We start from the raw sequence: 15,437 nt of genomic DNA, 5'->3' as shown, positions 1-15,437 counted from the left end.
TCCTGTTTGCCCCAATTTTTCTCATTCTTTCGAGGAGCCAACTAAACTTCCAGAACCACCACAAAACTGGAGAACCTCAATTTGGCTCACTGGCGAATACCTTGGAGAAAGAAACGTCTTGCCTTCAAGATGTCATGAGCAAATGTGATACCTGCCTGTGTAGAACCACCAAGAAATCACTTGCTCTTAGGTTTGAGACAATTCAAACCGTATTATTCGCCTCTGGGACTGTAAACAGTAATAAGCATTAAAGAGCTTTCAGTCAAAAATAGCAAAGAAACCAACTCTACCAAGTTGGAGAGAAGGCATACTGCTAGTAAATTTCACAAAAGAAAAAAAAAATGAAGAAAAAAGGCAGAAAAAGGGGAGAAGAGAGTAAAATGTAGCACTCCATTTTGAGGTTTGCTCCACAATAATCAAGATGTTTAGGGAAACAAAGAAACATAATTTCTTTGTCTCTTGTCCAAGGTCTAAGTTTACAGTGCCACTGATCTAGGCTTCTTTCCAAACTTTTTACATTTCTGCATGTCAGCAGCAGCCCAACTTGTAAGGTGTTGAACATTACCGTTTACATATTCTGTGGGTTTGAGCGGTACAATGCCTGCCAGGAACTCTGTATCTGATCGTTCTCTTGCTAGATTTGAAAAAAGAGAAGTCATACATTACCCAGAAAGACTCCAGACACCGAACTGTGGTAGCAACAATAACTTTTATTCAAATAGTTCAAAAATAATTCAGATTGACTGCATTTAGAAGACCAAATATGGCTTTACAACACTTCTGAATCTCAAATTTTTGGAAGGTAAATTATTTCCCAAAGATCTTAAGTTTCATAAAACAGTTTAAGTAAAAAGGCTAGTCAACACTTCAAGCTTTCTAAGACCTTTTGGATTTACAGTAGGTTTAAGTGATTAAAACCATGCTTTTGACAAGTTAACTTACCATTGGATTCCTTGCAGGCTTGCCCGTTTAGTCTTTGGAGGTCCCCGAATACCATTTTAAGTGTTACCATGCTACTGCTGCTGAGTAATAGTGCAAATGCTAAAATGCAAAATTCAGATGGCACAGGGTTGGGAAATCATGCAGATTTAGATGCAGAAAAAATTAAAACAAGTCAAGATCCTTTTACATAGGGCCTGGATAATGAAGCAATTTAAGGATCACTGCTGAGTTTCTAAAAGGTAAGGGGTGTCAGAATCTGACCAGTTTAAAAAAAAAAAACTGTAAAATGCCCACGTATTTACTGCAATACAACTGGATAAGGGTATTCAAGCAACATTAATTCAAACAATGCAACAATCTTTCACAATGAAAGAATACTCCCCAACTCTATGCATTTAACAATAAAGGATTACATCTAGTACAATAAGGAATCAGCATAGCACTGCTTTCACACACTTTAAAAAGCTTCATGAGATCTTAATAAGTACTACATGTAATCTCATTAAATACTTTGGGAACAGTATTTTTTTTTGTAAAAAAAAACTCCTTGGGTATCACTTTTCTAGTCAAAGCAACCACTTCCAACCTAGTCGGAAGCTCATTAGCCCTGCTAGCTGATTTATTTTGTTTCAGGGCCCAAGTATCGCTTGTGGTTTCTTCTACTCTATCCCTAGTGCAGTTAATTCCGCTTTTCACACCTCAGCTTAAGGTATCTTCCAATTTTTCTCAGACGGTCTACTTCGCTATTACAAAGCATGTGAACAGCATCTTAACATCAACCACTTGGTTTAGCCACCGCCCCCGCCAAGTCAAAACAGCCTAAAATGAAAAAAACAATCTCCCCAAATGGAGACTTAGGAAGGCCATATTCTTAAAAAAAATTAAAAAAAAAAAAAACCCCAAAACACCCAATGTCTAGAGACATTGAGAAAAACGTGGAAGCAAAAAATCTGCCATCTTGAAGCTCAATGGCGGCTGAACTCCATCTTAGATTTAGTGACTCTTAAATGCGTCTGTTCAGTCCAAATTCCTTAGCCAGCAGAGACCCCCTGATGCCGAAGCTCTGCCCCCTGCCTCGTTTGGAAATGTGCACCGATCTTCCTAATCCCTACCTTAAAAGGAAATGTGTACCGATCTTCCTTGCTGCAGCCTCGGCTACGATTGCATCGGCCAACCATACGCATCCTGTCTCCTGTCGTGAGGGAGGGCTCCCTGGTCTAGCGGGGAAAACTCTGCCGGGATCAACAAGTCCTCCGGGCAGTTGCTTGTACACTGCACAATTTAAATTAAAATCTGGCCTTCTGGGCCACCTCCGCAACAAAAGCAGAGTACTGATTCGTTATCTCCACGACAAAAGCTTAGCGGAAACCGCTTACCACTTGAGGTTACCTCAGGCGTGTTAAAAAAAAAAAAAAGGATTTAAAAAAAAAACGCTTCTCACTTTGGGCAATGCCAACAACCAATAGCAAATTTAAATCTGGGAAATCAGGTATCAATGTATGATAGCTGAATCCATTTGGCTAAAAACAACTTTTCAAACATGTTTACTTGAAGCAAAATGAACTGCTGCCCAGAAACTTTATCAAAGTTCCATCGCAAATGGGCCAAAAGAAAAAAAAAAGGGGGATTAACTGCTATGAATTCTTTGCATTCAGGGCTGCAAAACAAAGACACATATTACTCAAATCAGTTTTATTTAAGAATTTCCTACATTGACAAATCTTATAAAAAGCATCCAAGCACAGAACACGGAACTGCAGCAAACAGCATTCTTATGGATATCTTACAGACATTGGAACTTCCACCCTTCTTTGAGACACACACTGAGCTCCCTGGTGAACTCTGCTACAAAAAACTCCTGCAAAGCACACCACAAGCTCAGTCAATGTTCTCAATCACAAACCCCATCAACTTCAATTCACAATTCCACGCTTACAGATCATTAACAGAAAAAAAAAACACACACCATACAGCATTCACAGCAGTTGACATAAGGGGAAAAAAAAATACAGATATTCATTTCATTTAACACATTCAACTAGTTGCTAGTTGGTTAACTGGGAATATAACTCACTTAAGTCTTCCAATGGATACGGATGTCCTTTGAGTGCAAGAAACATTCGTACATTAATCGCCATCAATGCGCTCTGCACACTCTCTCACCAAAGCCACAGGATCGAGAGACACATCTCGCCAAGTTAAAAATTATCCCAAATTGCACCACCAAGTCTCTGCACGCGCTCTCCTTTTTCTCGCTCATACCAGCCTTTCATGCCTCGGCACCACCATCAATCCCACACAAGGTTTCAAAAGTTCAAACAGCCTTCTGGTTCCATATCACAGCCTTGCGTTCACAGCGTTGAAACGACTCCATGAAATAAAGAGTAGCGGATAAAAATGGGACACCCACCGTCAGAGACGCAGCGTGTGCAGTGTGATGAAGTATTCTTGGATGAGAAAGCATGTAGACAGAAGTATTCCTAGAGCAGAATATTTACAGCACTGCTTTCAATGAAGTGCTTCTTCCACAAACATTTGAAATGAGATGAACTGCAGAGATTAAATGAAGCCTTCATATCGTACTTTAGTATGAGGGGCAGACAGTGTTAAAAGAACCAAAAAAAAACCCCCCCAAAAACCAAAACACACCTCGTGACATCAAGTTCTCCAAGGAGACTTTTCTAAGGAAAACTTCCTATGGTGAGGGGCTTAAATTAAAAACAAAGAAAGAATGCAATTCTGATCGATGGTTTCTGCTCTGAACATGCAAAGATTTCAGTTGTCTAGTCCAGGGATAACACATAACAGGAGGGGAAACCTTTTCAGGTCAAGCGTAGTGTTAGTTTACCCATCAGGCAAACAGCAGTTCACTTCCAACCACCCTATTTCAATCTTTTTAGGTAACAAAACTTAGAAAATTCCTCTAACCTTCTCTCTTGTATACTAAAGAAAAATGTCAAAAAATACTGCTGAATATACTGCACACTGGAGGACAAACCGATTCGGAAAATTTCAGTTCATACGTATTTTACAATATACTTACCGGGAGTTTTAGAAAAATTTGCATTTCCACCACAGAGTCTCTACTGGAACCCACCGTGCCTACATCCCCCAGCCCGAGGACTTGGAATCCATACTGGAGCCAAAGCCTCCGTTAAAGCCACTGCCCGACCCCGCGTTTGACGTGGACCCCCAGCCAATCGCGCCGCCGGAGTTAGACCCGCTGTACGAGTTGTTTCCCGACCCGAAGGCTTGGTTCGGCTCCCTCTGCATGTTGCCTTGGCTCTGGTTGCTCCCTGACGGACCTGACTGGTTTTGCTGACTAGCTAGCATGCCCATCATCCCCCAACTGCTCTGCAGCGCGGCTTGGGCTGCGGCCATCATGGCAGGGTTGATGCTAAAAGCACCAAAGTTCATCCCCCCACCCATGTTACTGCCCTGATTGTTCCCCAGCCCGGCTCCCCCTCCCCGACTGTTCCCGAAGCCCCCCTGGTTCCCGAAACCACCTGGATTGCCACCGAATCTTCCACTTCTTTCTAACTGTCTATTGCTATTGTGCTTAGGCTCAGCATTGGATATATGTACGCTGATTCCTTTAATGATCAAGTCCTCGCCACAAAGAGACTGCGCAACCTACAAGAAATAAGGGATGCAAATAAATAAGATTAAATTATACTTCACACCTTCCAGGCCCCGAGAGTACACATTTCAGCCTAAATTTCAAGCCTACGTTTGAGTGGTAAAAAGCAAGCACCGACTGCTTACTCCAGTGACAAGCCACCTACTCCCTTTAGCTTTCAGGAAAGCAACAGGAACGTGGCAGTTTATGATGAGATTTCCAATGACCGGTCAGGCGAAATGCATGAATTTCAAGACCGAATGCCGCCCCGCCAAAAACAACAACAAAAAACACCCCTCAACCACTCGGTGAATTTCACAAATGTCACATTGGGACCCCTCAAGCTTTAAAACCCAGTCATCACCCCGCCTTTTATTACAGTCCAAAGACAAAAGGATTTAGTTCCGCAGGATAGGTGGCTGAATTCAAAGGGTTATACAATTAGCTGGGATTAAGAGGAAAGAGATACAATACCTGATCATCTGCAAATGTGACAAAGGCAAAGGCCCTGAAAGGTTTGGGAATGAAGACATCTACCACTTCTCCATACTGGCAAAAAAACTGACGCAACTCATCTGCGGTCATATCTTCTGTACAGCGCCCAACAAACACCTTTCTGCTTCTCAAAGGCTCATCTGGACTTTGCTACTCGAAAAAAAAAAAAGAAATAATCACAAAGTAGAACCGAATTTGAGGGGGTCACGAGAATGTGGACAACTAATGTTTGTGATTACGGATAAATGGTCCCATGAAACCATCATTCTTGCTCCCAGGAGGCTACTAAAGTGAGCGATCCTTTGTTTTCTACCATCACCTCTATCAAGTCCACAATGTAGAAATCCAATCAATGCATACCACGGCTTCACTTCATCAGGAAAAACTCCTCAGAGAAGAAGGGATTAAAAACGATCTTTGAAGCACAAAAATAATGTGGAAAATACGAATTCAAAGTCGGTTCCCAGTGCATGAGGGACTCATTTCAGAGTTTTTTCCACCTTTAAAATCTGCATGAGTTTACTGGAATTATGCACGTTCAGGCTTTAAGATTTACAAGATTTTAAGATTTGAGAAGCAGCGTGGCTTAGTGGAAAGAGCACGGGCTTGGGAGTCAGAGGTTAGGGGTTCTAATCCCGCTCTGCCACTTGTCAGCTGTGTGACCTTGGGCAAGTCACTTCACTTCTCTGTGCTCTGTGCCCCACATGGGACAACGTGATCACCTTGTATCCACCCCAGCGCTTAGAACAGTGCTTGACACATAGTAAGTGCTTAACAAATGCCAACATAATTACTTACAATCTGGAAATGCTCTGGCCAACTAGATATGGTATAGTTACCGAGAGCCAACAATTACTGCCCAGATCATTTTTCTAAAGCAGCTCAGTCCGTGTTTCCCCACTCTTCAAAAACCTCCAATCGTTGCCCATCCACCCCAGCAGCAAACAGAAACTCCTTACCAGGGGCTTTAAGGCACTTAATCAGCTCTCCCCCTCCTATCTAACCTCACTGATCTACCACAACCCAAACCACACATCGCACTACTTGTCTGCTGTGTGACCTTGGGCAAGTCACTTCAGTTCTCTGGGCCTCAGTTCCCTTATCTGTCAAACTGGGATGGAGATTGTGAGCCTCACATGGGACAGGGATAATGTCCAACCTGATTTACTTGTGTCCACCTCAGCACTTAGTACAGCACCCGGGCACACAGTAAGCGCTTAAGTACCAGTTATTAATACTAACTTATTCTCTTTCCCTTGTTCTCACTGATCTCAACTGGTGACACCTGACTGTAAAGCTCCATACTAAGAGCTTGGGAATCTACAGAGTTAACAGACCCAATCCCTACCCACAAGGAATTTGTCTACATGGGGAGACAGACATCAAGGTAGATTACGCATACATAGGGGGAAAAAGTAGAGGGTAAGACGATCCCACCGCTGACCTCTGTCCTTCCTCTGACCTGGAACTCCCTCCGTTTCTAAGCCTCTAGACTGTGAGAGCTCGGTGTGGGCAGGGATCGTCTCTACTGCTATTGTACTTTCCCAAGCGCTTAGTACAGTGCTCTGCACACAATAAGCACTCAATCAATATGACTGACTGAATGAATAGCCAATGGACCTTCAAAGGACCCCTACCTTCAAATCCTCCCTTAAAAAAACCAGCCCTCCAAGAGGCTTTCCGTTTCCCCTCCCCTCCGCGTTGCCTACGCCTTGGAATCTAAACCCCTTAAGCCCTTGATATTCATTCAAATCACCTTGCCTCCTCCTATAAATGCCCTCTGTCATCCCCAGCCCCCCATGCCCTGTAATTTATTTTATTGCCTGCTTCCCCCTCTATACTGTAAACTCCTTGTGGGCAGGCAAGGATTGTGTCTACCAACATGACTGTACTGTACTTTCCCAAGTGCTTAGTAGAGTGCTCTGCACAGTAACCACTTAATGAATGCCATCGGTAGATTGATTATTGTAGACAGCCCCAATGTCCAGTCGCTCTACTGAGAATATTCCTCCCCGCCTTACTGAATGATGCAAAGGGCAGTGAACAGTAACTCACAGGAGGTTCTGGAGTCTTACCTCCAAAGCAGCAGGGAGGGGAGGAGAGAAAAACACCTCCCCACTCCCCAAGTTTTCTATTTTGTCCACAATTTCCGTCACACGTTTCCTCCAGAGAAACCATCAAAGAAAATACCCCGAATACCTTAGAATTAGGAAGTTTACAGTCACACCATCGTCCATCTATCATGTGTCGTTGTGACATCACTTTGACCTGTGTTTCGTACTCCGTGAAGCGAACAAAACCAAATCCCTTTGAATGGCCAGTTTTAATGTCTTTCTTGACCTAAAGAAGAAAATTTTAGGTAGACTTCTGAACATCTGCATACCCTGACAAAAATAAATAAGGATGGGATACACGTGGAATCAGAATGGAAAGCAGAGCCCACCAAAGCTTTTTTAGTCTTGTTTATGATAAAAACAGCACTGACATTCGCTTCTCGGCAGAAAGGACCACAGCTTTGGAGAAGAGAAATTCAGAGGAGCTTCACGAACTCTGCAAAAGTGAAGTTTACCTGCACCATGAGAACTTCTCCAAAAGTACTAAAATATTCTTTTAGGTCCTGTTCCGTAGTTTTCCAGGGAAGACCTAAGACTATCAAATCAGATGTCTTCTGTACTGCCCTTTTCACTTTAACTGCAGACGAGGCATCTGTTTCATCCATTTTCCTCTTGTTATCTGAATAAAGTTAAGTGGCAATGTTAGAACCATTGTCTCGCTAATGAATTACACAAAACTATCAGCTACTATGGCACGGCAGGGACAGAGATGGAGCCATGAAGAGGAAAAGCGAAGGTGGGAGCCACTGTGTGGATTGTTTGTAGTAACCAGCACACACCCAACATTTGGCAGTGACGGTGGTGGGGCAATCAGCCACAGACAATACCAAGGTTTGTCCAAGTGGGAAGGGTCTTTTCAAACTGTCGGTAATCAATGAATAAATCACATCTAAGACTAAGACCAGATTTATTGAGGCATAAAAGCAAACCTAGATGGTTGCAAAGTCAACGAGATCACCTGTCAACTGGCCAGCTGCCCAAGTCCACCTGGCCAGGGGATCCAAGAGCAATCAACTCCTCTGCTCTGAACTCCTACTCCAAAACTGTCTACCTTTTGCCAACCACACAATTCACCCTCTATGGCACTTCTTCCCTTCTCTTACTTTTCCACAGAAACCTGAAATAAGAGGAGCTGAAAGGGAAGAAGAAAATACCACGCTGCAGATTTTCTCCTGTAAGAGATGCTAAGGGACAATAATTTGCCTGTGAGATTCTCTGATAGGAAGGCAGGGTAGTGATACACGCCATGCCTTCCTTTGTTTATTATAATGCGCCCCACAGTCCACTGAAGATTGTGGATGTTAACTTTAATCATGTGAATGACTAGGAATGGCAGGCTCTTAAAATTTACTTTAAATGAATTATAACGTCAAGGCCTAGAGGAAAGAGCAGGGGCCTCAGAGTCGGGGGACGGGTTCTAATCGCAGCTCGGCCACTTCTGCCAGGTGACCGCGGGCAATCCACTTAACTTCTCTGGGCCTCAGTTTCACCATCCGTATCACAGGAATTAAATTAAATCCTACTTCCTCCCATGTAGAATGTGAGCCCTATGTGGGACAGGGACTGTGTCCAACCTGATTATCTTGTATTTTCTAAACAGCATTTAACAAGCACTACATAAAAATGTAATTACGAGCCAAGCATGTAATTACGAACTGGGGTAGACACAAGCTGATTAGGTTGGACACAGCCTACACCCCACATGAGGCGTTCAGTCTTAATCCCCATTTTACTACTAACAAACCAACCAACCTTTGGGATAGTTGACAACATACACCAGATTCCCCCAGCCGGCATCAGGGGCGTGCAGTATCCCTTCAACTAGCCGGACGCCTCTCATACATTGGGACACCGGATTCCTGTAGCGCAGTCCACACGCCCCAGGAAACTGGGCCGTAACGGTGGAGAGGAGCACGGTGCCATCGTCTTCAGACGGGATCTCAATGGGCTCATCGTTCTCATCTTCCGTAACCCGAATATACTCCGACATCTTTGGCGAGTCTTACTGTGGGAAAGAAGTGACATGAGTGAAGAGGGACTCTTGACGATGATGGTGTATATTAAGGGCTTACTATGTGCCAAGAAGTTAAGTGACACACCCAAAGTCACACAGGTAAGACCGTTGTGTCTCTATCTTTTGCCCATTGTACTTTCCAAGCACCTAGTATAGTACCCAGCGTGGCTTAGTGGAAAGAGTACGGGTCGTGGGCTTTAATTCCGGCTCTGCCACTTAGCTGTGTGACCTTGGGCAAGCCACTTAATTTCTCTGTGCCTCATCTGTAAAATGAGGATGAAGATTGTGAGCCCCACGTGGGACAACCTGATTACCTTGTATCTACGCCAGTGCTTAGAACAGTGCTTGGCACATAGCGCTTAATACCAACGTTATTATTACTCTGCTCACAGTAAGCACTCAAAAAATATGACTCAATGAATTAAATAAAGTGGTGGAGCCCAGATTAGAACGCGCGACCTCCGACTCCCAAACCCGTGCCCTTTCCACTAGGCCACAATGCTTCCCTTGCCATCTGTCTCCTACTGAAGTGGTTTAAAACCAGCCCTCTGTCTTGGGGGCCCCTTCAGAAGCTGCCAAGTCACATGAAGCAGCGTGGTTTAGTGGAAAGAGCACAGACTTGGGAATCAGAGGTCGTGGGTTCTAACCCCGACACCGCCACTTAGCTGTGTGACTTTGGGCCAGTCACTTAACTTCTCTGTGCTTCAGTGTCTCATCTGTAAAACGGGGATGAAGACTGTGAGCCCCATGTGGGACAACCTGATCACCTTGTATCCTCCCCAGTGCTTAGAACAGTGCTTTGCATGTAGTAAGCGCTTAACTAATGCCATTACTATTATTATTATCTGTGCCTCAGTGACCTCATCTGTAAAATGGGGACTAAGGCTGTGATCCCCACGTGGGACAACCTGATTACCTTGTATCTACCCCAGCGCTTAGAACAGTGCCTGGCACATAGTAAGCGCTTAACAAATACCAACTTACTATTACCATTACTCTGCAAACAGTAAGTGCTCAATAAACATGACTGAATGAAGAAGTGGCAGAGGCCAGATTAGAACCCACAACCTCTGTCTCCCAAGCCTGTGCCCTTTCCACTAGGCCACAAGGCTTCCCTTGCCATCTGTCTACTGAAGTGGTTTAAAACCAGCCCTCTGCCTTGGGGGTCCCCCTTTCCACATCAACCTTCAAGTGAAGCAGCGTGGCTTAGCAGAAAGAGCCCGGGATTGGGAATCGGAGGTCACGGGTTCTAATCCCAACACCGCCACTTGTCAGCTGTGTGACTTTGGGCCAGTCCCTTAACTTCTCCGTGCTTCAGTGACCTCATCTGTAAAATGTGGATTAATACTGTGAGTTCCACATGGGACAACCTAATCACCTCGCATCTCCCTGGGTGCTAAGAACAGTGCTTGGTACATAGTAAGGGCTTAACAAATCCCAAAGTTATTATTATTCATTCAGTCGCATTTATTGAGCGCTTACTGTGTGCAGAACACTGTACTAAGCGCTTGGAAAGTACAATTCAGTACAAGTATTGAGCGCTTAGCACCAACTTTACCGTTACCATTACTCTGCACACAGTAAGCGCTCAATAAATACGACTGAATGAAAAAGTGGCAGGGGCCGGATTAGAACTCACGACCTCCAACTCCCAAACCCGTGCCCTTCCCAGTAGGCCACGTTTTCCTCGCATCTGTCGCCTAATGAAGTGGTTTAAAGCCTGCCTTCTGGCTTGGGCCCCCCCTCCCCCTTTCCACCTGAACCTTCAGGAGATGATAATAACAACGATGGCATTTGTTAAGCGCTTACTCTGTGCAAAGCACTGTTCTAAGCGCTGGGAGGGGTTACAAGGTGATCAGGTTGTGCCACGTGGAGCTCAGTCTTAATCCCCACTTTACAGATGAGGTAACTGAGGCACAGAGAAGTGACTTGCCCAAAGTCATCCAGCTGACAAGTGGCGGAGCCGGGATTAGAACCCATGACCTCTGGCTCCCAAGCCAGGGCTCTTTCCACTGAGCCACACTATTCATGCCAAGTGTCCCTCTGGGGGCGGTTTTCCAGGGTGCCCCGCGGGAGCCACAAATAATAATGACGGCAGTTGCTAAGCGCTTACTATGTACCAAGCACTGTTCTAAGCGCTGGGGGGATACAAGGTGATCAGGTTGTCCCACGTGGGGCTCACTGTCTTAATCCCCATTTTTACAGATGAGGTAACAGGCTCAGAGAAGTGAAGTGACTTGTCCAAGGTCACACAGCCGACAAGCAGCTTAGGGAAGTAGCGTGGCTCAGTGGAAAGAGCCCGGGCTTTGGAGTCAGAGGTCATGGGTTCAAATCCCAGCTTCGCCACTTGTCAGCTGGGTGACTTTGGGCAAGTCACTTCACTTCTCTGGGCCTCAGTTCCCTCATCTGCAAAATGGGGATGAAGACTGTGAGCCCCCCATGGGACAACCTGATCACCCTGAGAAACAGCGTGGCTCAGTGGAGAGAGCCCGGGCTTTGGAGTCAGAGGTCACGGGTTCAAATCCCAGCTCTGCCACTCGTCAGTTGTGTGACTTTGGGCAAATCACTTCACTTCTCTGGGCCTCAGTGACCTCATCTGTAAAACGGGGATGAAGACCATGAGCCCCCCCGGGACAACCTGATCACCTTGAGAAGCAGCGTGGCTCAGTGGAAAGAGCCCGGGCTTTGGAGTCAGAGGTCGTGGGTTCAAATTCCGGCTCCGCCACTTGTCGGATGGGTGACTTTGGACAAGTCACTTCACTTCTCTGTGCCTCACTTCCCTCATCTGTAAAATGGGGATGAAGACTGTGAGCCCCACGTGGGACAACCTTATCAACTTGGAACCTCCCTAACGCTTAGAACAGTGCCTTGCACATAGTAAGTGCTTAATAAATGCCATTACTATTATTGTTGTAACCTCCCCAACGCTTAGAGCAGTGCTTTACACCTAGTAAGCGCTTAGTAAATGTCATTATTATTATTATTATTATGAGTGATGGAGCCGGGCTTAGAACCCATGACCTCTGGCTCCCAAGCCCGGGCTCTTTCCACTGAGCCACGTTGCTCATGCCAAGTGTCCGTCGGGGGGCGATTTCCCAGAGTGCCCCGCGGGAGCCACTAAGCTCACGCCAAGTGTCCGTCGGGGGGTCGGTTTCCCAGAGTGCCCCATGGGAGCCACTAAGCTCACGCCAAGTGTCCGTCGGGTGTCAGTCTCCTAGAGTGCCCCATGGGAGCCACCAAGCTCACGCCAAGTGTCCGTTGGGGGTCGGTCTCCCAGAGTGCCGCGCGGGAGTCACTAAGCTCACGCCAAGTGCCCGTCGGGGGACGGCTTCCCAGAGTGCCCCGCGGGAGCCACTAAGCTCACGCCAAGTGTCTGTGGGGGGGGGGGGGGGGGGGGGGGTCTCCCAGAGTGCCGCGCGGGAGTCACTAGGCTCACGCCAACCGTCGGGGGGGGGCTGTTTCCCAGAGTGCCCCGCGGGAGTCACGTTGCTCATGCCAAGTGTCCGTCGGGGGTCGGTTTCCCAGAGTGCCCCACGGGAGTCACCAGGCTCACGCCAAGTGTCCTGGGGGGGCTGTTTCCCAGAGTGCCCCGCGGGAGCCACTAAGCTCATGCCAAGTGTCCGTCGGGGGACCGTTTCCCAGAGTGCCCCGCGGGAGCTACTAAGCTCATGCCAAGTGTCCGTCGGGGGACCGTTTCCCAGAGTGCCCCGCGGGAGTCACTAAGCTCACGCCAAGTGTGGGTCGGGGGGCAGTCTCCCAGAGTGCCCCGCGGGAGCCACTAAGCTCACCCCAAGTGTCCGTCGGGGGTCGGTCTCCCAGAGTGCCTTGCGGGAGCCACTAGGCTCACGCCAAGTGTCCGTCGGGGGGCAGTCTCCCAGAGTGCCTCGCGGGAGCCACTAAGCTCACGCCAAGTGTGGGTCAGGGGGTGGTTTCCCAGAGTGCCCCGTGGGAGTTACTAGGCTCACGCCAAGTGTCCGTCGAGGAGCACCTTCCCAGAGTGCCCCGCGGGAGCCACTAAGCTCACCCCAAGTGTGGGTCAGGGGGTGGTTTCCCAGAGTGCCCCGCGGGAGTTACTAGGCTCACGCCAAGTGTCCGTCGGGGGGCACCTTCCCAGAGTGCCCCGCGGGAGCCACTAAGCTCACGCCAAGTGTGGGTCAGGGGGTGGTTTCCCAGAGTGCCCCGTGGGAGTTACTAGGCTCACGCCAAGTGTCCGTCGAGGAGCACCTTCCCAGAGTGCCCCGCGGGAGCCACTAAGCTCACGCCAAGTGTGGGTCAGGGGGAGGTTTCCCAGAGTGCCCCGCGGGAGTTACTAGGCTCACGCCAAGTGTCCGTCGGGGGGCACCTTCCCAGAGTGCCCCGCGGGAGCTACTAGGCTCACGCCAAGTGTCCGGGAGGGGGGGCTGTTTCCCATGGTGCCCCGCGGGAGCCAACCGTCGGCTGGGGGAGGGGGGGGGGGTCGGTTTCCCAGAGTGCCCCGCGGGAGCCACTAAACTCACACCAAGGGTGGGTCGGGGGGCGGCTTCCCAGAGTGCCCCGCGGGAGCCACTAACCTCACCCCAAGTGTCCGTCAGGGGGGACGGTTTCCCAGAGTGCCCCGCGGGAGCTACTAGGCTCACGCCAAGTGTCCGTCGGGGGGTGGTCTCCCAGAATGCCCCGCGGGAGCCATTAAGCTCACGCCAAGTGTCCGTTGGGGGGCGGTTTCCCAGAATGCCCCGCGGGAGCCCCAAGTGATGCCCAGGCTCTTTCCATTGAGCCACGTTGCTCATGCCAAGTGTGGGTCGGTTTCCCAGAGTGCCCCGCGGGGGCCCCAAGTGATGCCCGAGCCCTTTCCATCGAGCCACGTTGCCCCTGCCAAGTGTGGGTCGGCTTCCCCGAGTGCCCGGCGGGAGCCCCTAACGGTCCCCGGTGTGCCCAGGAGGGGCGGGGGGCAGGGACGGGTCCTGCCCGGGGGGCTTCCCGGTGGGTGGGCCCAGGGTGGGCGCCAATGGCGGCGGGGCTAGGCCCGAAGCCTGCGCCGGGGTCACCCGCTGGAAGCCCCTCAGCTTCCCCCCCAGCACCCCCGCCATGGCCGGCCTTCCCTCAGGACGGACCGCCCCAACTCACCCGCTCCGCGGCCGCCGAGGGGAAGCCCGCCCGAAGGATCGCCCGGCGCCCACAAAATGGCGCCGGCGCCGCCTCCTCCCAGGGACGACGGCCGGCCGGACCCGCCCACCTGCGCCGCGGGGGGGACCCGCGCCCCACCACCCGCCCATCCCCGCCCCTCGGGCGTCTTCCCCGAAAAACACCTTCTCCTCAGGACGAACACCTTTTTCAACAGCCTTTGTCGTCCTCGTCCCCCCCGGGGACTAGAAAAGGACGGTGACCACCGACAGTTCATCCTCGACGTCCCCCCCCGCGCGGGGGAGCGAATGGATGCGCCCACGGACGGCTCCTCGCCGCGTCGTCTTCTCGCGAGATCGGCGAGGGCGGGGCCTTCTCCTCAGAGCCGTGGGGCCACCACGTTTCTCTTGACCAAAGCCCACTTTTTTTGACACGCTATTATAATAATAATAATGATGGCATTTATTAATAATAATAATAATAATGATGATGGAATTCGTTAAGCGCTTACTATGTGCAGAGCACTGTTCTAAGCGCTGGGGGGATACAAGGTGATCAAGTTGTCCCACGTGGGGCTCACAGTCTTAATCCCCATTTTACGGATGAGGGAACTGAGGCTCAGAGAAGTTAAGTGACTTGCCCAAGGTCACACAGCAGACATGTGGCGGAGCTGGGATACGAACCCATGACCTCCGACTCCAAAGCCCGGGCTCTTTCCAATGAGCCACGCTGCTTCTCCGCAGCGCTTAAGCGCCTAAGCTTAAGATCAGGTTGTCCCACGGGGGGGGGGCTCACAGTCTTCATCCCCATTTTACAGATGAGGGAACTGAGGCCCAGAGAAGTGAAGTGACTTGCCCAAAGTCACACAGCTGACAATTGACGGAGCCGGGATTTGAACCCGTGAACTCTGACTCCAAAGCCCGGGCTCTTTCCATTGAGCCACGCTGCTGCTCATTAGACGCTTATTCAGTGCCAGGCTAATCATAATAAAATCATGATTTGGGTAGGGACTGTCTCCATATGTTGCCAATTTGTACTTCCCAAGCGCTTAGTACAGTGCTCTGCACATAGTAAGCGCTCAATAAATACAATTGATGATGATGATGACATTTGTTAAGCGCCTACTATGTGCAAAGCACTCTTCTAAGCGCTG

General features: G+C 48.9%; 1 protein-coding gene across 3 annotated transcripts; it reads right to left on the bottom strand.

The window, feature by feature from the left end:
- Nucleotides 1-690: 690 nt before the first annotated feature.
- LOC119928260 (TAR DNA binding protein) lies at nucleotides 691-14,354 on the bottom strand. 3 transcript variants are annotated; one of them, XR_005451063.1, is made up of 8 exons: nucleotides 14,288-14,354; nucleotides 8,923-9,175; nucleotides 7,626-7,789; nucleotides 7,256-7,396; nucleotides 5,036-5,206; nucleotides 3,353-4,575; nucleotides 2,055-2,800; nucleotides 691-1,041 (listed from the first exon to the last, which is right to left on the bottom strand). XR_005451063.1 is itself a non-coding variant. In XM_038746365.1 (6 exons), the coding sequence occupies exons 2-6, from the start codon at nucleotides 9,158-9,160 to the stop codon at nucleotides 4,045-4,047; spliced, it is 1,245 nt and encodes a 414-aa protein (XP_038602293.1). In that variant the 5' UTR covers nucleotides 9,161-9,175; nucleotides 14,288-14,354; the 3' UTR covers nucleotides 3,288-4,044. The 3 variants fall into 3 exon arrangements, 1 of the variants encoding a protein (XP_038602293.1); XR_005451062.1 differs by having other exon boundaries at nucleotides 691-2,800; XM_038746365.1 differs by lacking the exons at nucleotides 691-1,041; nucleotides 2,055-2,800 and having other exon boundaries at nucleotides 3,288-4,575.
- Between the last annotated feature and the right edge of the window lie 1,083 nt (nucleotides 14,355-15,437).

The sequence above is a fragment of the Tachyglossus aculeatus genome, chromosome 5 (genome assembly GCF_015852505.1).
Source record: "Tachyglossus aculeatus isolate mTacAcu1 chromosome 5, mTacAcu1.pri, whole genome shotgun sequence".
Lineage (NCBI taxonomy): Eukaryota > Metazoa > Chordata > Mammalia > Monotremata > Tachyglossidae > Tachyglossus > Tachyglossus aculeatus.
This window is presented reverse-complemented; position numbering and strand designations above follow the sequence as displayed.

Bases quoted from the DNA above. Each gene is read 5' to 3' on its own strand.
- LOC119928260 (XM_038746365.1), bottom strand. From the start codon at position 9,160: ATGTCGGAGTATATTCGGGTTACGGAAGATGAGAACGATGAGCCCATT. The intron at 7,397-7,625 runs GTAAACTTCACT...TTTCTTCTTTAG, and splicing joins GAGAAGTTCTCATGGTGCAG to GTCAAGAAAGACATTAAAAC. The intron at 4,576-5,035 runs GTATTGTATCTC...TATTTCTTGTAG, and splicing joins TCACATTTGCAGATGATCAG to GTTGCGCAGTCTCTTTGTGG.